Raw genomic sequence first — 20916 nt, forward strand, 5'->3', positions numbered from 1 at the left:
TTCGTTAGAAATTGTGGAAACATTAGAAGAAATAGTAAATAACTGATTCCGTGAGTTGTGGCTTGAACGATGATTGTTAGCCGGCCGATGTGGCCGTGTGGTTCTAGGCGCTTCAGTCTGGAACCGCGTGGCCGCTACGGTCGCAGGTTCGAATCCTGCCTCGGGCATGGACGTGTGTGATGTCCTTAGGTTAGTTAGGTTTAAGTAGTTCTAAGTTCTAGGGGACTGATGACCACAGATGTTAAGTCCCATAGTGCTCAGAGCCATTTGAACCATTTTTGATGATTGTTATGCTAATTAAAGTCCAGAACTAAAACGCGGTACCTTCACACCCAAAGTAAACATATACAGTAATAGCTTTGAGTGTCAAAGAAATGGCTGTCAATTTTTGCATGGTGTGCATGGTGTGAAGAAAATGTTTTCGTCATTCATAGGTTGGCTTGGATCAAATGGCTCTGAGCACTATAGGACTTAACATCTATGGTCATCAGTCCCCTAGAACTTAGAACTACTTAAACCTAACTAACCGAAGGACATCACACAACACCCAGTCATCACGAGGCAGAGAAAATCCCTGACCCCGCCGGGAATCGAACCCGGGACGTCATCCATAGGCACCCCACATTTTTGTGATGACAACGAATTGGAGCATGGAATGTCAGAAGCTCGAAAGTGGTAGGGAAGCTAGAAAACCTTAAAAGGGAAATGTAAATGCTCAATCTAGATACAGCAGGGGTCAGTGAAGTGAATGGAGAGAAGACAAGGATTTTTTTGGTCAGATGAGTATAGGGTAATATCAACAGCAGCAGAAAATGGGTATAACGGGAGAAGGATGCGTTACGAATAGGAGGGTAGGACAAAGTGTGTTTTCTTGTGAACAGTTCAGTGGCAGGGTTGTTCTCATCAGAATCGGCAGCATACCAGCACCGACATGCCGACGTCGCAAGCTGAAGCTGAACATCAAGAGAGAGAAAGTATATGAGGATACTGAAAGGGTAATACAATACGTGAAGGTAGATGAAAGTCGTGGGGCCTGGATGCAGTTGTAGGGGAAGTAGTAGAAAAAAAAGTCTATTGGAGAAAATGGACTTGGCACTAGGAATGAGAGACGAGAAAGACTAATTGAGTTCTGTAATAAATTTCAGCTAGTACTCTGTTCAAGAGAAGGAGGTATACTTGGAAAAGATCTGGTGATACGGGAGTATTTCAATAACATTACATCATGGACAGACAGAGATTCCAAAGTCAGATACTGGATTGTAAGGCGTAATCAGGAACTGATATAGACTCAGATTACAGTGTAATAGTGATGAAAAGTAGGCTGAAGTTTAAGAGGTAAGTCAGAATAATCAAGATGCAAATAAGTGGGATATGGAAGTACTAAGGGATGACGAGATAAGCTTAAAGGTCTCTAAGACTACAGATTCAGCAACAAGGAATAGCTCAGTAGGCAGTACAATCGGGGAGGAATGGTCATCTTTGGAATGGGCAATCACAGAAGTTGGAAAGAAAAACATAGGTATAAAGAAGGTAACTGCGAAGAAGCGGTTCGGTTGTTCGGTTGTGTGTGAAATCTTAAGGGACTTAACTGCTAAGGTCATCAGTCCCTAAGCTTACACACTACTTAACCTAAATTATCCTAAGGACGAACACACACACCCATGCCTGAGGGAGGACTCGAACCTCCAACGGGACCAGCCGTGCGAAGAAGCAATGGGTAACACAAGAAATACTTCGGTTGATCGATGAAAGAAGGAAGTACAAAAGTGTTCAGGGAATTTCAGGAATATAGAAATAAAAGTCGCTAAGGAATGAAATAAATAGGAAGTGCAGGGATGCTAAGACGAAATGGTTGTATGAGAATGTGAAGAAATCGAAAAAGAAATGATTGTCGGAAGGACTGACTCAGCATGCAGAGAAATCAAAACAACCTCGAGTGAAATTAAAAGCAAGGGTGGTAACATTAAGAGTGCAGTAGGAATTTCACTGTTAAATGCAAAGCAGAGGGCGGATAGCCGGAAAGACTACCTTGAAAGCATCTATGCGGCAGAGGACTTGACTGATATGATAGAAGAAGAAACAGGAGTCGATGTAGGAGAGATAGAGGATCCAGTATTAGAGTCAGAATTTAAGAGAATAAGGTAGAAGGTATCGATAATACCCTATCAGAATTTCTAAAATCATTGGAGGAAGTGGCAACAAAACGAGTGTTCACGTTAGTGAGTAGAATGCATGAGTCTGGCGACATACCATCGACTTCCAGAAAAAATATCACCCACACAATTCCTAAGACGGTAAGAGCTAATAAGTGCGAAAATTATCGATAATCAGCTTAACAGCTCGTGCACCCAAGTTGCTGACAAGAATAATAAACGGAACAATGGAAAAGAAAATTGAGGATGTCTGAGCTGACCATCAGTTTAGCTTTGGGAAAGGTAAAGGCACCAGAGACGCAATTCTGACGTTGAGGTTGATATTGGAAGCAAGACTAAAGAAAAATCAAGACACGTTCATAGGATTTGTTGACCTGGAATAAGTGTTCGACAATGTAAAGTGATGCGAGATGTTCGAAATTCTGAGTAAAATAGGGGTAAGCTATAGGGAGACAAGGGTAATATACAATATGTGTAAGAGCCAAGAGGGAATAATAAGACTGAATGGTCAAGAACGAAGTGCTCGGATTAAAAAGAATGTAAGACAGGGATGTAGTCTTTCCCCCCTACTGTTCAATCTGTACATCGAAGAAGCAATCGTAGAAATAAAAGAACTGTTCAGGAGTGGAATTAAAATCCAAGTTGAAAGGATATTAGTGATACGAGTCGCCGATGACACTGCCATCCTGAGTGAAAGTGAAGAAGAATTACATGATCTGCCGAATGAAACAGCCTGTTGAGTACAGAATATGGATTGGGGGTGAACCGACGAAAGACGAAAGTAATGAGAAGTAGCAGAAATGAGAACAGCGAGAAACGTAGCATCAAGATTGGTGGTCAATAAGTAGATGAAGTTAAGAAATTCTACTGTCTAGGCAGCAAAATAACCAATGACGGACGGAGCAAGGAAGACATCAAAAGCAGACTAGCACTGGCAAAAAAGGGCATTCCTGGACAAGAGAAGACTACTAGTATCAAACAAAGGCCTTAATTTGAGGAAGAAATTTCTTGGAATGTACTACGTTTGGAGCACAGCATTGTATGGTAGTGAAAAATGGACTGTGGGAAAATCGGAACACAACAGGATCGAAGCATTTGAGATGTGGTGCTACAGACGAATGTTGAAAATTAGTTGGACTGATAAGGTAAGGAATGAGGAGGTTCTGCGCAGAGTCGGAGAGGAAAGGAATATGTGGGAAACGCTGACAAGGAGAAAGGACGGGATGACAGGACGCCTGTTAAGACATGGTAGCAGAGGGAACTGTAGAGGGCAAAAACTGTAGAGGATGACAGAGAGTGGAATACATCCAGCAAATAACTGAGGACGTAAAAAATAAAAAATAAAAGTAAAAAAAAAACTGGGAATAATCAAGGAACTATTTCACTGTTAGTAAAATGTACATTATTCAACAATTTTCAGAAGGGCTGTGCTGGAAAACTTGTTACAAAATATTTCATGTCAACATACCAAAGTCGCGATTAGTGGAAGTCGTCTGTAATGTAACATCATTGTGTTCTACGAACTGTGACCTCTCTGACAGGAAATCACATATCCAGTCACATAACTGAGACGATATTCCATAAGCACTCAATTTAACTACAAGCTGCTTGTGTTGTGCAGTGTCAAAAGCCTTCCGGAAATCCAGAAATACGCAATCGATCTGAAATCCCTTGTCAATAGCACTCAACACTTCATGTGAATAAAGAGCTAGTTGTGTTTCACAGGAACGATATTTTCTAAACCCACGTTGGCTGTGTGTCAATAGAAAAGTTTCCTTCGAGGTAATTCACAGTGTTTGAACACAATATATGTTGTAAAATCCTGCTGCATATCGACGTTAATGATGTGGGCCTGCAATTTAGTGGATTACTCCTACTACCTTTCTTGAATATTGGTGTAACCTGTGCCACTTTCCAGTCTTTGGGTACGGATCTCGTCGAGCGAACGGTTGTATATGATTGTCAAGTATGGAGCTAATGCATCAGCATACTCCGAAAAGAACCTAATTGGTATACAGTGTGGACCAGAAGACTTACTTTCATTAAGTGATTTAAGTTGCTTCACTACTCCGAGGATATTTACTTCCACGTTACTCATGTTGGCAGCTGTTCTCGTTTCAATTTCTGGAATATTTACTTCGTTTTCTTTTGTGAAGGCATTTCGGAAGGCTGTGTTTAGTAACTCTGCTTTGGCAGCACTGTCTTCGGTAGTATCTCCATTGCTATCGTGCAGAGAAGGTATTGATCGTTTCTTGCCGCTATCATACTTCACATACGACCAGACTCTCTTTGGATTTTCTGCCAGGTTTCGTGATAAAGTTTCGTTGTGGAAACTGTTATAAGCATCTCGCATTGAAGTCTGTTTAGATTTGGCATATTTGTTTCGTTGTTTCAGAGTTCTAACCTGTTTAGCGTACCAAGGAGGATCAGCTCCGTCGTTTGTTAATTTATTTGGTGTAAATCTCTCAATTGCTGCCGATACTATTTCTTTGAATTCAAGGCACATCTGGTCTACACTTATATTATTAATTTGGAAGGAATGGAGATTGTCTCTCAGGAAGGCGTTAAGTGAAGTTTTATATGCTTTTTTGAATAGGTATATTTTTCGTTGATTTTTGAAGGATCGAGCTACTACTGCGTATTTAAATTTCATTTTAAATTGTGTGTTCTATGCTCTTACTGCAAACACTAAACGATGAATGAAATAAAAATCGCGGGCAAGTGAGTGAGTGGGTGGTGGCGTTTAGGTGGTGTACTCACTGCGGCGGGCAGGGCTGCTTGGTGTGGCAGCGGCGCGTCTGCGGGGGCGGCCGCTTCTCGGGGCAGCGCCTCTCGGGCACCACCTGCTGCGTCGCCTCGCGCACGCACTGCACCACCGCCGTCTGCACGCCTGAAACACCACACGTGCGGCGTGCACGCACTGACACAGGATGCGTCATACGTCGCTACATGGGGGCAAGGCAGAACAGTTCCGAGCTATCCTTCGCTTCCGGTAGAACTGCCAAAGCTGCCTCTTCCCCTTCCCTCTCCCCGCAAAACTACCTTTTTGTAATTTTTGTACACACATTCTACAACTTTTACGTAGGTTCAATGAATATAAAATAGAAGCACTACTGAAAAATATATTACGTAAATGGACTGTATTGGAATAAAATATTGCACATAACATTTTAATTGTACAACTGAAGTAAATAAATAAAACTGCAACTTAAAAAAAGAACTGAAAGTAGGACAAAATATATAACTGTTTGTGGAAGCCACTGTACAGTGGGTTTAATATGAAGTACATTAAAGAAAAAATTATTTGCTCCTCATAAGTTATTAATTTCGCATAAATAACTAATTAGAAATAAAAAGGCTGTAATTAAGAGTTGAGTGACTATCCCTTTCCATAAATTGTGATTTATTGTAAATTTACTTTGTATTTCTTTGCTTTGAGAGAAGTAACTTCGTTCACTATATGCAGCTGTTACTGCCATTTTAGTATCCTCAAAGCTATGTCGGTGTTTGGGTAAGTATTTGTTAACCAGTACTTTGGAATATCTTTAAAAAGTCCAAATGGGAGGCAGTGTGGAAGGTCTTCTTCAGATCTTTCATTTGGAACTTCAAATCAGCTGTTTCGCTAACTACCTCCGGATATCAATATTCCTGCTACACTGACGATCGGAAGAAGCTCCACTTTCTTCAAGATAAAATACAGAGCTTTCATTTAAGGTATTTCTTGACAGGAAATTAATTTCAGATGGAATCGTGTACGCGTAAGTCACATATATTGCGCCCATCTCCTCTCCCCTTTCTCTTTCCTTCTCCTCTTCCCCCTCTCTCTCTCCGTCTACTCTTCCCGTTCTCTTGGTCCATCTCCCCCCTCTCTCTGCCCATCTCCTCCTTTCCCCTCTTTCCTTTGATCTCCCCCCCCCCCCTTATCACTGTCCTTCTCCTCATCTCTCTTCCCTCCGTCCATGTCCCCACAGTTTGTTACTGTCTCTGTCACCTCCTCCCCCTCACCCTCGTTTTCATCTTGCCACAGATATCCATGATTTTAATAATAACAATAAAATGTACTGTACAATTGCAACAAGTTGTATGAACTTAAGAAACTGAAAATAAGACAAAATATACGTATATGGCACTGTTTGCGGAATAAATTGTTTTAATACAGTGACAATAAATTGTTTAACCACCATAAAATACATCAAATATTTTATTTCAATAATAATATATTTTTTAATTTGGTTAACAGCATATTGATTAATCATAACTTGCAAAAATCTGCAATTAATAGATTATATTAGTCCCTTTGAAAAGCATATGTCCGAAAATCTGACAAAAACTTGTGCCATGCATTTAATTTAAGAAATATAATAGCAACAAGCTCTCACTACTTTCATGACTCCATTATTTGCTAAATATAAAAGCGACGTGTACACGCACAGTCACCTGTATTTCACTAAGCACTGCGACTGTGAACACCATTCAGCAAACTAAATAAAGGGATCGAACGAAATTTTATACTTTCAGAGAACTTTTCAGGTCTCGAACATGTTTGATGTGTATATGCAGACTGAAGCGATGAATAAATTTTTGTACGACGGCCAGGATTCGAGCCCGGGTCTCCTGTCACTGTTCGAGGTTAGGAGTACACCAAGTGGGCTGAAGCAGGAATGGAAATTTGGACAGAAGAGGGAGGCATGCTAGAGCAGTCTGTGCAGTTATACAAAACCATTGTGCCAGAGTAGCTTAACAGTTAATGCATCTGCCTATCGAGCAGGGGACCCGGACTGCGATCCTGACCTTGGTACAAATTGTCATTCGTCGTTTCAGTCTGCATATATGCATCAGCGAGGGGAGTTTTGTTTGTTTCCGCAGTTTCTGTCTACCTCCAAGAAGACAGCCTTTCGTTTTTTTTTTTTTTTTATGGGAGAAAGTCATGACCTCCCTCTTCTGGGATTGGCGTCTTTATGTGGGGATGATACAGAAATTCGCGGTACATAATTTAACTAAAAGCGAAACAAATGAGAATTTTGTCGATGGAGTAGACTGTGGATATCCAGGTTTTGTATTACTGCGGGCCTATTTCGGAATAGCACTGAAAGTGGAGACTGTATTCGTTCACAATCGAGGGTTATGAAGGGCTTCACAAATTAAGATGCAAAGCGTAAACCGTCTCTTGGGCTGCTCAGCATGCAGTTTAGTCGTCACACTGGTAATCGGTAGTAGTAGCTGAACGCTAGCTTACCTCCACCACAGGTCTGCGAGCACTCGGAGAAGCCGGTGACGCGCCAGACGAACTTGCGGCGGCGGCCGCGGGGCCGCGCTGGCGGCGGCGCCGGCTGCGACTCGGTGGCTTGCACGCCCGTGCCGTACGGGAACGCAGGGCTGCAACAGCAGTCGCCGGCTCAAAGCACGGGCAGGTGGTGCTGCGAGTCTACTAATTATTATTAGAAGCTGACAGGTCCTTCCGGGATAAAATGGCTTGCCCATTATAACCAAAGCGTGCAAAGCCCATAGCATTAAGGGTCCTTTCTCCTCATTCACCCTATAATATAAGCGATGTTTACGATTTTTTTTGGAAACATAACGAAGCAATTAACGTAAATATTTTGCACATTATTTATTGATTCTTGGATAACGTTTTCCGATTTTTTAAACAAGTTCAGTCATCATTAAGTCCTCCCATTCGAGGAGTTAAAGTTCCTCTGTCCAAAATGAGGTGTGTCTAAGAGTCCTGCAGTCTACAAATCTTATCAGAAAACAAAAAACAAATAGGTTTCTTAATCTATAGGTTATTGTGCATGGGGTAATAGCAAAGTTTTTTGTAATTTGACAAAATAATATAATGATGGACTTTTGAAACAAAGATGTAATTTTGTCGTATGTTATTGGTCACGTTTTTTGCAGTAATTAATGAATAAATTAAAATAGAAAAAAATAGCCTGCTACTACTTGCGGACAATTTCAGGAATATATCTTTGTTAGAGTGCCCGTAATCCATTCCTTCAGCTGGAAACACAATGTGTGTCCGCAAGGACTAATAGGCTACTTTTTATTTTATTTATGCACCAGGCGAACGGTCTACCCGACGGGAGGCCCTCGTCACACGACATCATCATCATCATCATTAGTTACTGCAAAAAATATGACCAAAACACACGCCGGCCGGAGTGGCCGAGCGATTCTAGGCGCTACAGTCTGGAACCGCGCGACACCTACGGTCGCAGGTTCGAATTCTGCCTCGGGCATGGAAGTGTGTGACGTCCGTAGGTTAGTTAGGTTTAAGTAGTTCTAAGTTCTAGGGGACTGATGACCTCAGAAGTTAAGTACCATAATGCTCAGAGCCAACTGAACCATTGTTTTGAACCAAAACACTACAAAACTATGTCTTTGTTTCAGAAGTCCGCAATTTTATTATTTTGTCATGTTTCAAAAAACCTTGCCATTAGTTCATCCACAATATCCTACAGATTAAAAAAAAACTTTTTTTTATTTCAGATAAGATTGCAGACTGCAGAACTCAAAGACACAACTTATTGTGGACAGAGAAGCTTTAACTACTCTGATGGCTTAATGATGACTGAATTTGTTTAAAAAATCAGAAAATGTGGTCCAAGAATTAATAAATAATGTGAAAAAAGAATTACATTCATTAATTTATTAATTTTTACAAAAAATAAATAATAAAAGTCGCTAATTTTGTAGGTTGACGCAGAAGACTTAACCCTTAAGGAACTGTGGAGCCCATTTTCACATTTATGAAACACATTATTGCACTTACGTATAATATGTGAAGGTAGTATTTAGTGTAATTTTATTGCATTAATTTAAGCACTAACAAATGGTTCAAATGGCTCTGAGCACTATGCGACTTAACTGCTGAGGTCATCAGTCCCCTAGAACTTAGAACTACTTAAACCTAACTAACCTAAGGACATCACACACATCCATGCCCGAGGCAGGATTCGAGCCTGCGACCGTAGCGGTCGCGCGGTTCCAGACTGCAGCGCCTGGAACCGCTCGGCCACTTCGGCCGGCTAAGCACTAACAAATCGTATACTCTTTGAGTTTTGCACCATTTCTGACCAACATAGCAAACATTCAAGGTTATTCATAATTACCTTCGGGATTTCAAAATATGACTGCGCGTAAATAACAAGGCATACAGAAAAATGACACATATCAGTGGATACAGCATCTCTCCAAGTTTCGGTTCGTAGCAGTTGCCATGGCGTTTTTTTTTTCTTTAGGGCGCTTAAACTATTTAGGTCATACGCGCACTGTCAGAACCTTAGAACACTAAGGCGAAAAAGGAGTTAAAAGCGTGATGGGAAGCCCAATCGACGGAAAGAAAGACGGCTAAAACAAGGACTTCCCCTTGGAGAAAAGTCCACAAAATACGCCGTAGGGACAACGCAGGTTCTGAACTAAAAGTTAGATGTCCTTCGCCATATTGCTACGACGGATAAAAAGTAAAACGCTGTCAACAATCCGCGCTTCGTTCGCTAAAACGTCCGATAACTCAGACGGCAAACGTACAGCAGAACGTAAGTGGTTAAAAAAGGGCCATCGGTCAGGAAACGCCAAACCGCCAAAGGTTGATGACAGGGAGCACAAAGTGGTGGGGGATCACCACTTGACGAATGGCGATGGCTAAGACGACAGTGCCCAACACGCAGCCTAGATAAAATGATCTCCTCGCGACGACAGCTCCGAGAGGAGGTCGGCCAAGCTGCTGGGAGAGAAATATTTCCCGCAATCTTGTTCCCATGAAGGGAAGACCAGAGGCGATGCCAGTGTGACATCACCTGCTGACAGGTGGCAACAAAGAGATCACCGGAGTGAATGGAAGAGGTAGCGGGCCGAGGTTGGAGGACTGCAGCCTTGGCAGCGGCGTCAGCGGCCTCGTTTCCCGTCAGACCAACGTGACTTCAGTCCCTTATAAACATCACATTGGCTCCCTAAAGAGAGAGCAAGTGGAAGCTTTCTTGGACCCGTCGCACTAAGGGATGGACTTTGTACAGGACAGAGAGGCTCTGAAGGTCATTGAGAGAATCAGGGCAGATGACACAATTGTAAAGGATGTACTGCGCGGCCTGATTCAGGGCGAACTACTCTGCTGTAAATACTGAGCAGAGTATCGGAAGCCGATACCGAAAACAACCGGTGCCAAAGACGAAGGTCCACCCGACACCACTTTCTGTCCGAGAGCCATCAGTGTACACAAACGTACTACCGCTAAATTCCATACGAAGATCGAGAAACTTACAGTGATAGATCGAATCTGGAGTAGTGCCTTTAGGAAGCGAATGAAGTCATAGGTGAACGCGGATCACTGCACGAAGCCAGGGTGCTGAAAGGTTCAGACCCATCGGGAAAGTGGCAGGTAGCGTAAAGTTAAGCTGCAGGAGCAATAGCAGAAAAAAGGTCAAAGGAGTCACCGAAGAAGGAGGCATAGGATGGGTGGCTGGGCATGGCAGACGAATAGCATGGGTATCCGCTGAGGAGAACATCACGTCAGTGTAACAACAGCAGTTCGGCACCTTCTGCATACAGACTCTAAATTGGGCTACTGTAAAAGGCTCCAGTGGCCAAACGGATGCCGCGATGGTGGATTGTATCTAGACGGGGTAAGGTGGGCGGACGTGCAGATGAATAAACGAAACACCCATAGTCTAGCATAGAACGGACAAGGGATCAGTAGAAACGGAAGAGGGTGGTCCGATCCTCTCCACAGGAAGTACCCCTGAGAACACGTAGGCCAATGAATATAGCGGGCCGGCAGGTAAGACACGTGTGAGGACCAAGAAAATTTCTTATCGAGCATGAGCTTCAGGAATTTCATAGTTTCAGTGAACGGAACAGCAACAAGCCCAAGATGTAAAGACGATGGAGGAAACCCAATGCCCCGCCAGAAGTTTATACAAACGGTTTTGTTAGTGGAAAAGCGAAAGCCATAGTCGATATTCCACGAGTAAAGGCGATCGAGTCGTCGATGAAGACGTCGCTCAAAGAGACAAGTCCTTGGAGAACTGCGACATACTGCAAAATTGTCAACGAAAAGGGAGATGCCCTGTGGAAGACAGGCCATAATAGGGTTAATGGCGATAGCAAAGAGGACGACGCTCTGGACAGAGCGCTGAGGCGCCCGTTTTCCTGATTAAAGGTGTCCGACAAAGCAGAACCTACACATATTTAGAAAACTCTGTCTTCTAAAAATTCCTGAAGGAAACAGGGCAGGCAGCGTCGGAGGCCCCATGTTTATAGACTACAGAGGACATCAGTCACCCAGCAGGTGTAGGCTATCTCCAAAACAAAAAACACGGCCACAGTCTGGTATTTCCGCAGAAAACCGTCGATGACATGGGTTGACAGAGTGACGAGATGGTCAACTGCAGAATGGCGCTTCCCAAATCCACACAGTGCAGTGACTAGTAAATTGCGAGACTCGAGCCACACATCAGCCAGGCATGAATCATACATTCCATGACCTTGCAAAAACAGCTGGTGAGAGAAATTGGGCGGTAGCTAGAAGGAAGGTGTTTGTCGTTATCTGGAGTAGATGTGGGTACGACAGTGGCTTCACGCCAGCGCTTGGGAAACTATTCTGCCCAGATGCGATTGTATGAATGACAGAGAAATTGCTTTCCCACAATAGAAAGGTGCTGCAACATCTGACTGTGAACATCGTCCTGCTATGAGGTAGAAGACTGGGATGAAGTGAGAGCATGATCTAGCTCCCACATAGTAAAGGTGGTATTGTAGCATTCACGATTTTGACAGGAGAAGGATATCACCTGAACCTCCTCCACTTGTTTCCGATGGAGGAAGGTAGGGTGATAGTGGGTGGAGCTCGAAATTCCGTAAAGTAGCAGCCCAAGGTGTTGGAGATAGCAGTGGGATCCACATTGACATCATCTGCTATGGTCAGGCCGGAAATTGGGGAAGGGACCTTGGTGCCAGAGAGTAGTTGGAGGTTGGCCCACACGACTGAAGAGGGAGTGGAACTGTTAAAAGAATTAGAAATCCAGCTAGCTTTTTTGCCATCCCGAAGACTGCGACGACACTGCGCACGCAACTGCTTATAAGGAATGCATTTATCCATCGTAGGATCACGGTAAGAAACGTGGAGAGCACGTCTTCGTGCGCGAATTGTGTCGCGGCATGCCTCTGTCTCCCAAGGGACCGGAACACGGCGCGGTAAAGGTGAAGTGTGAGGAATGGAAAGTTCTGCGGCGGTAACCATAACGTTTGTAAAATATTCTACTGGGTCATCGCAACTGGGGAAATGTTGTTCATCAAAGGTCGCCAGGGAGGAGTGAAGCCTTCAGTCGGCCTTTGAAATCTGCCAATTTGGTTTACATGTAGGTGGGGTAGGCGTCAGCGAACACATAGCACACGGTAAATGGTCACACGAGTATGTGTCAGAGAGAAGGGACCACTCGAGATGACGGGCAAGCTGGGCAGTGCAGAATGAGAGGTCCAAATTGGAATAGGTGCATGTGGAGTCTGAAGGGAACGTGGGCGCTCCAGTGTTAAGGCAGATAAGGTTGAGTTGATTGAGAAAATCAACCTAGACGGCATCTCTTGGACAGGTTCACAAAGAGCCCCAAAGGGAATGGTGCACATTGAAACCACCAACCAGCAAAAAGAGGTGAGGGAGTTGCCCAATAATCTGCAGGAAATCCACCCTGGTGACACCAAATGACAGAGGAATGTAGATGATACGAAGAGAATAGGTGAAGTGAGGAAGGAAAAAGCGGATTGCAAGAGACTGCAACTGGGTGATCAGTGAGACGGTTTGACTGCGAACATCATCCGAGATGAGTAGCATGACCTCTCTATGAGATGGAATACCATCATCAGGGGAAAAGGTCAAAGCAGACTGGAAAGAAATGTGGGACGTCAAAGTGGAGGACGCGATTTTGTTTCCTGGAGGAAGGAAACAAGTGGACTCTGTGATTCCAAGATCAGCTGTGATTTCCCCTTGTTGGAGCTAACGCTGCAAACGTTCCATTGGAGGAGAGTCATGATGGGGAAAGAGGAGGAGGGAAAAAATTAGGAGTTGTCACCTCAATGGCTGCTGAGTGCCAGCCTTCGAATACTCACTGCTACAGGGCGCAGAGGCCGGAGGATCCTGCTTCATGAGATCTACAGGGGTGTCAGCATTCCCATTGGGTTGCCCAGTGGATTCCAGGGCACAGAAGCAGTTGGTGGTGAGCACTGGCGAAACGGAGGTCAGCCAGGTGAGGGTATCACGTGGCGACACCATCGATGAGGATCTCCGAGTCAAGAAAGAGAAGACCATTTGCCTTTGTATGTTTTCTTGGAGCTTTTGCAGTTGGCATATGAAGACTCAGGTGGTTTTTTGGATGAAGGGAGGTAAAAAGTATTTGCAGGAATATTTCATCTGTTCTTTCCGGCCTGCCGGTTTTGTAGCAGGTGATTTCGCAGCCGGAGGAGAAAATTTGGTGGTTTGTTGCAGAACTGGAGGAGAAGTAGACGGGGATGCTACCGTGACAGTGGGAAATTTTACAAATGCGGTGCTGATTTGAGGTCGCAAGTCCGTGTGGCCATGTCCTTCATGGGACGAGGTGTAGCGAGAATGGTACTGTAACTTCCAGATGGTAAAATACAGGGCTCTCAGCCAGCCAACAATTTGCGAGTGACGGGGTAAGGCACTTTTTCCTTCACCCAGATCTCCTGGACGGCCCACTCATCAGCAGCATGCGATATTCTCGGGATGAGGCTGCATGGTCACCATTGCAGTTGATACAGCGGGGAGGGGGTGGACAATCGCCCTTGTGAGCATCCCTGCCAAAGTAACACATTTTGGCCGGATTTCAACAGAACATTCGAGTGTGGTTGTAATGTTGACACTGGTAGCAGGACATTGGGTTTAGAAAGTACAGTCAGACCATGATAACTTCAGAGCCAGCTTTGATCTTTGACGGAAACACTATATAAAACGTGAAAAAAGCGTTTGTGTAGGCACAAAGGATGAATGAAACTTTTTCATCACCAAATAGACTGCAGTGGTGCCCTGACCAATGAGGTAAATTTAAATTTCTCCCTCAGTCAGACTGTTGAGCAGCCTGTTGTAAGTACCACCACATGAAGAATTCAGTTTTCGATGGGCCTCGACACTAATAGGATGGCTATGGAGGAGCGAAGCTGCAGGCAGTTGTTGTGCCCGAGAATCACAATTAGCCTCCAAAAGCAATGTGCCATTGCGTAAACGAGAGGAGGATTTCACGGGGCTGGCAACTGCATCGACATATTTATGAATAATAAATGGATTAACCACACCAAAGAACTGACCTTCTTTGGTACATGAAACCATGAGCAACTGAGGTGCAGGTGGGAGAGTCTTCTTGGAATCTTTAGCTTCATTCCATTTGCGTTTAGTAGACGTAGACTGAGTTGGTGACTGGCTCATTGCGAGAAAATCCCCCTTGATTGGCAGCGTCTCTGAAGGCACTCTCCTTCCAACTGGGGGCCTCCTCAGAGGGGACTGACCCGCCTTAGGCGATTGTTCATACCTCAGGTCACACCTGACAAACTCCTGCAGAGGTACCAGTTGGCAATGGGAAGGTAACAGCCCAGGCAGTCACCCCTCCCTGGGACTGGCCTGTACCAGGGGCTGGTGCGAACCCTACCTGTCGACCCAAGGCTTGGTATTACGCGTTACTCAGTCATCTTTTAGGCGTCATACGCATGGGCTGGCCTTCAGGAGCGCACAGGGAGGAAGAAGAAACAAAGAGGAGCATCAAACGAAGAAATACAGTGAAGGGACAGTTGTGACGTCAGGCTACTGAAAATTTGGAGCACATTCCCAAAAATATCCCAGACATGTTCCCCAAGGGAGGGGAAAAAGAATAGTAGGAGGATAGACATGCAGCACGGAAGGGAAAAGGTGCTGCAAAGGCAGCGGCCCCTTGATAGCCAAGCACGAACTCACCAAAGAGTGGTGAGCCACCGCCGGCCGCGGTGGTCTCGCGGTTCTAGGCGCGCAGTCCGGAACCGTGCGACTGCTACGGTCGCAGGTTCGAATCCTGCCTCGGGCATGGATGTGTGTGATGTCCTTAGGTTAGTTAGGTTTAAGTAGTTCTAAGTTCTAGGGGACTGATAACCACAGCAGTTGAGTCCCATAGTGCTCAGAGCCATTTTTTGGTGAGCCCCCTGGGGGCTGAGGCACAGTGGCTAGAGGGATGTGTTTCAGAACAAACAAATCATCCGTATTGTTCCATCGAATTATTTCGCGACTGCACATACGGAACCCATTGACAAGGCATCAAAAGCAGGCTGCTGTCTTGCCTTTCCAGGCGATTCGTATCAGAGACTTTAATGGCTGAACGCATGTGCTGACATTTACGACATCACAGACGGTGGCCACTATGCACCAATAATGGGAGTTAAAAATTTGGAGAGATGCTCTATCAGCTGATATGCGTCAATGGTCTGTATGTGTTAATTTTTCGTTCAGTCGTTTTCTGAAACCCCAGAGGTACTTATGATGTGTAAAATCTGCGAGACTACCATACCACCAGACTTTTCGAAAAATATCATCCACACAATCCTAAAGTTGAGAAGAGCAGATACGTGCGAGAAGTATCATACAATCAACTAAACAAGTCATGCATCCAAGTTGCTAACAGAAATAATAAACACAAAAATAAAAAAGAAAATTGAGGGTTTGTTAGGTAACAATCAGTTTGGCTTTCGGGAAGGTTACACTTGATAATGAAAGGAAGACTTAAGAAATACCTAGAGACGTTCATAAGTTCTGTCGACGTAAAGAAAGCGTTAGACAAACTAAAATAGCGCAAGATGTTCGAAATTCTGCCACAAATTGGAGTAAGATGTAGGAAAAGACGAGTAGTGTTTGTCCAAGAACCAAGGGCGAACAATGAGATTGGAAGATAAAGAAGGAAAGCTCAGATTAAGAAGGGTAAGATGGTCTTTCACCTCTACTGTTCAATCTAACCGTCGAAAAAGAACTGACGGTAATTAAAGAAGAGATCAAGAGTGGACTTACAAATCGGGGTGAAAGGATATATTGATCAGATTCTCTCATTACAATGCTATTCTCAATGAAAGCGAGAAAGAATTACAGGGTCTGATGAATGGAATGAATAATCTAGTGAGAAAAGAGAGTGAAGTGAGAGTAAATCGAAGAAAAACGACAGTAACGAGGAATTATAGAAATAAGATTAACGAAAAACTTATGATCAAAGTTGGTGATCACAAAGTGGATGAATTTAAGAAATTATGCTACCTTGTAAGCAAAATAATACATTACAGACGAAGCAAAGAGACATAAAAAGCAAATTAGCACAGGAAAAAGTGAGATTCCTGGCCAAAAGAAGTCTACTAGTATCAAACATAGACTTCACTCTGAGGAAGAAATTTCTGAGAATGTACTTTGGAGCACAGCGTTGTATGCTCGATAGTCATGGACTATGGGAAAACCGGAACAGAAGAGAATTTAAGCATTTGAGGTGTGGTGCTGCAGAAGGATTTTGAAAATTAGGTGGTTGCGTTCGGTTTATTTACGTAAATACAGTGGAAGTTCGCAGAAATTTCCTATTTTTGGCTTTAAGAATGCATCTTAACATGCTAGTGTTTGGTATCGGCTGCGAGACATGTTCCACTCATTAGTCGGGACCTCCGTGTTTAACCACAGTTTCGGGCAAGACTCAAATGTTCGTATAACAAGATTTGGAGCGAAAGGCAACGAAATCGGTGCTGCTGCGACCCATTCTTAGATCTGTGTACAGGGAGGTGAAACTGTCACGCACAATTATACCTCAGGGACTTGCAGCTGTCTTCATAGCAGAAAAGCGCATCTGCATCCAAAATGTGGAGTAAGGGTTTACTGCGACTGCTTCCGCGAATTGCAGTGCCCTGAGTACCCACTTGCCTTCTCTAGACCCTCTGTGACTGAACTACTATGGTCAAGCCAGATCACGAGACAGACACCTGAGCCAACTCGTTTTTAACAACATAATTTGAAGCCTTGTACTCTTCTCAAAAATAACCAAGAAATGAGCAAAAAACAAAAAATCAAACATCATTCAGTGACATACGAGTTTCGTGTCACAGTACGTAAAACACCTCTTTCGAAGGTCGGTCATCCCATTGCTGTTATCTGTCTTAAATCATTGTTCAGTTTTATTTTAATGTGCATATCTATAGATGCACTAAGGAGCCGGAATTCACATTAAACTGTTGGTCTCCTTGTGGTCATTAGCTGGATAAATCAAAGATTACAGGAAGGCAAAGGGATACCTTCTCCTACACGCCAAGTTTAGTAAAATACCGATTTGTTCTATCTAATCTTATAGTTAAGGACAGCTTTAGATCTTTAGGTAGCTTTAAAATCTAATGATACAGGTATAGCTTCTGTTAATCATATATTATTATACGATTTTAAGGAACTTCGTGATTTTCAAATGGTTCAAATGGCTCTGAGCACTTTGGGACTTAGCTTCTGAGGTCATCAGTCTCCTAGAACTTAGAACTACTTAAACCTAACTAGCCTAAGGATATCACACACATCCATGCCCGAGGCAGGATTCGAACCTGTGACCATAGCGGTCCCGCGGTTCCAGACTGTAGCGCCTAGAACCGCTCGGCCACCCCGGCCGGCCGTGATTAACAGTCCTTCTTTATTTAGTGTGGTACATCAAGGGGAAGTTTTATCAGCTACTCCTCTATGGACGAGCCGGCCGGAGTGGCCGAGCGGTTAAAGGCGCTACAGTCTGGAACCGCACGACCGCTACGGTCGCAGGTTCGAATCCTGCCTCGGGCATGGATGTGTGTGATGTCCTTAGGTTAGTTAGGTTTAAGTAGTTCTAAGTTCTAGGGGACTTATGACCACAGCAGTTGAGTCCCATAGTGCTCAGAGCCATCTATGGACGAGTTTCATTAGCGATATAAGGACAACAAATAAGCTTTGTTGGTTAAATGAAGTCGGACCGTTCGAGCAGCTAAAATACGAGGTGGTGAGGTGGTTTCCAAATGCCACGAGATGTCTCTCCATACATCTTTTTTGAGTAACTGTGGCACTTGGGTGTGAGCTGTTTCTTTAGTTGTCAGCATATTTACATTATACTTCCGTACGTTTGCGCTTTTGCCATGGCCGACTTGAAAGAGCAGAGTGTCTGTATAAATTTTTGTTTTGAAACTTGGAAAACCGATGCAAGAAGGTATAAAATGTTGAAGAAAGCTTTTGGAGGAATGTTTTGGGCCAAACAACGACTTACAACCTCTAGAAGCCTTCCGAAAGTGAGGCGAACGTCGTCTGATGATGACCATTCCTATCGGGTGTCAACTGGCATCACACCAGGAAATGGTCAGAAAGTGAGGGAACAGTTTCCGCTAGATCATAGGCAGTCAAACCAAGACCTATGAAACACCGTGGGAATATGATAGGCCACCTGTGAATGTTCTCTGTCAGTGGAGTCGAAGTGACACGCGTTGCCGCCGGAGTGGCCGTCTGGAGCCGAGCGACCGCTACGGTCGCAGGTTCGAATCCTGCCTCGGGCATGTATGTGTGTGATGTCCTTAGGTTAGTTAGGTTTAATTAGTTCTAAGTTATAGGCGACTGATTACCTCAGAAGTTGAGTCGCACAGTGCTCACAGCCATTTGAACCATTTTTTTGACACGCGTTGTGGCGAAGTTTCAGCCACGACTGATTCAAGACGATCAGAACCGAGTGCAAGTCTTTAGGGAACTTAACTGACGAATTGAAGAAGATCAGAACTTTCTTTTTAAGTTTGTCACTAATGTCGTAACTTGAGGTTATGCATGAGATCCTGAAACTAAATAATAATCGTCGCAACGGAAGACTATCCTTTCACTTCGACCAAATAGAGGTCGACAAGTGATAGCAAGCCCTTCTGAATTTTTTTTTAATTCATGAGATTTTTCATTGAGAGTTCGTCGCTTCTAGTCAGCTGGCCAGCAAAGATTCGTTTTATCGCGATGTTCTAAGACTTTTGAGGGACGATATTGGGAGGAAACGCTCACAGTAGCGGGTCATGAGTGGTTTAATACGCCACTATGACGTTGGACGACCGTAAACAGCCAACATTACATGGAAATTTTATACTACGAGTTTAAAAAGATGACAATGGTTCCCCCATCTGCTGTATTCGACATGCTTAGCTCCGTGAGATTTCTTCCTCTTCCCCTAAATGACATCAAGTTGATAGTGCAAATGTTTGATGCAATGGAGATTCAAGCGGAACTGCCTACAGAGGGTAAGAAACAATTTAAATGGCTCTGAGCACTATGGGACTTAACTTCTGAGGTCATCAATCCCCTAGAACTTAGAACTACTTAAACCTAACTAACCTAAGGACATCACACACATCCATGCCCGAGGCAGGATTCGAACCTGCGACCGTAGCGGTCACGCGGTGCCAGACTGTAGCGTCTAGAACCGCGGCCACTCCGGCCGGCAAGAAACAATTTAACAGACAGGTTTTCAGAAGTGGCAGGAACTTCGGAGTCGATGAGTTTGCTCCCAAGGGGAATACGCTGAAGGTGATGGTAGAGAAAAAGATTAACATAAACGTAATAATTTTGATTAATAAATTTCGGGAACTTTCAGCTACCACCTCTTATCACAAGAAAGTAAGCAAATAGTGTACTTTTACAATAAAGTAGTGGCTAAGTCCGTGTACTATGAGTCACCCCTAGAGGGTACCGCAAGCATCGCATGCGTGGGAAATCATCCGGCACGCATGACTAGGCAGAGTGATACAGTTTCGATTCTCTGGTTGAACGTACTTTCTCTCATGAACATGGGGCTGCTGCACTGTGGTTCTGATTATGGTGTCGGTGTGTAAAGTGATCAGCTTATAATGTTGAGAGTTAAGGGTGCTTTGACACGACAGTACTTTGTGATGACGGTTCAATGATTTGCGATACGATGTAGTTTGAAACTCTGAACAATTTTACGAAAACTGACTCAACCTGAAAAAACCTACGAACTTATGTCTGTTTGTTAGTGTAGCTATGCGATATGTGAATGTAGAATGTTACATTCTGAAATTACTGATGAATGTCAAAGTGTGTCCTGTATCGTAACAGCCGGCCGCGATGGCCGAGCGGTTCTAGGCGCCTCAGTCCGGAACCGCGCGACTGCTTCGGTCGCAGGTTCGAATCCTGCCTCGGGCATGGATGTGTGTGATGTCCTTAGGTTAGTTAGGTTTAAGTAGTTCTAAGTTCTAGGGGACTGATGACCTCAGATGTTAAGTCCCACAGTGCTCAGAGCCATTTGAACCATTTTTTGTATCTTAACAGTTGTCTTAAGGTGTAGCTAACGAGGGAAGAAAGTCATGGGGGAAGGGGAGGTAATTTCAGAAACATTTGGGTTGAATAAAATCACAGATGTGAGACTCGACTAAAACATACATTACGCACCTGTTGGGGTGTCTCGAACGGCTTCGGCTGTGGCGCACACCTTTAATATACATGAGTGTGCTGCCATGGACCACTTCTTGTATCCATTGAGCAGAGTGTTCATAATTATTTGCCTATAGAAGGCAACTTAAATTTTTCGGATAATTGATCACCGTTAAGGGTTTAATACGTCAGGTAGAAGTTTTCACAAACTGCACAGTGCTTGAGAGAAGCTGAACTGCTTTATCTCGGAAAGCCTAAACAAATCACAGACTGGCTACATTCTAAGCTGTGTCCGCGATGAACAGTTGCTGGGGGAAAGGGGGACGAGAAGATTTGGAAACGAAGATAGTTGTA

The 20916-nt window shown here is 44.0% G+C and overlaps 1 protein-coding gene across 1 annotated transcript in view; it reads right to left on the minus strand.

Annotated features, from left to right (window-relative positions):
* The window catches only part of LOC126262610 (ADAMTS-like protein 4), a 775764-nt gene that overhangs the window by 81860 nt on the left and 672988 nt on the right, over nt 1-20916 (minus strand). Inside the window, exons 6-7 of the mRNA XM_049959365.1 lie at nt 7390-7529; nt 4914-5043 (exon numbers count right to left, since the gene is read on the minus strand). Coding sequence (XP_049815322.1) covers nt 4914-5043; nt 7390-7529 — 270 coding nt within the window. The remainder of the gene's footprint in view (nt 1-4913; nt 5044-7389; nt 7530-20916) is intronic.

The sequence above is a fragment of the Schistocerca nitens genome, chromosome 6 (assembly GCF_023898315.1).
Source record: "Schistocerca nitens isolate TAMUIC-IGC-003100 chromosome 6, iqSchNite1.1, whole genome shotgun sequence".
In the NCBI taxonomy this organism is placed as follows: Eukaryota; Metazoa; Arthropoda; class Insecta; order Orthoptera; family Acrididae; genus Schistocerca; species Schistocerca nitens.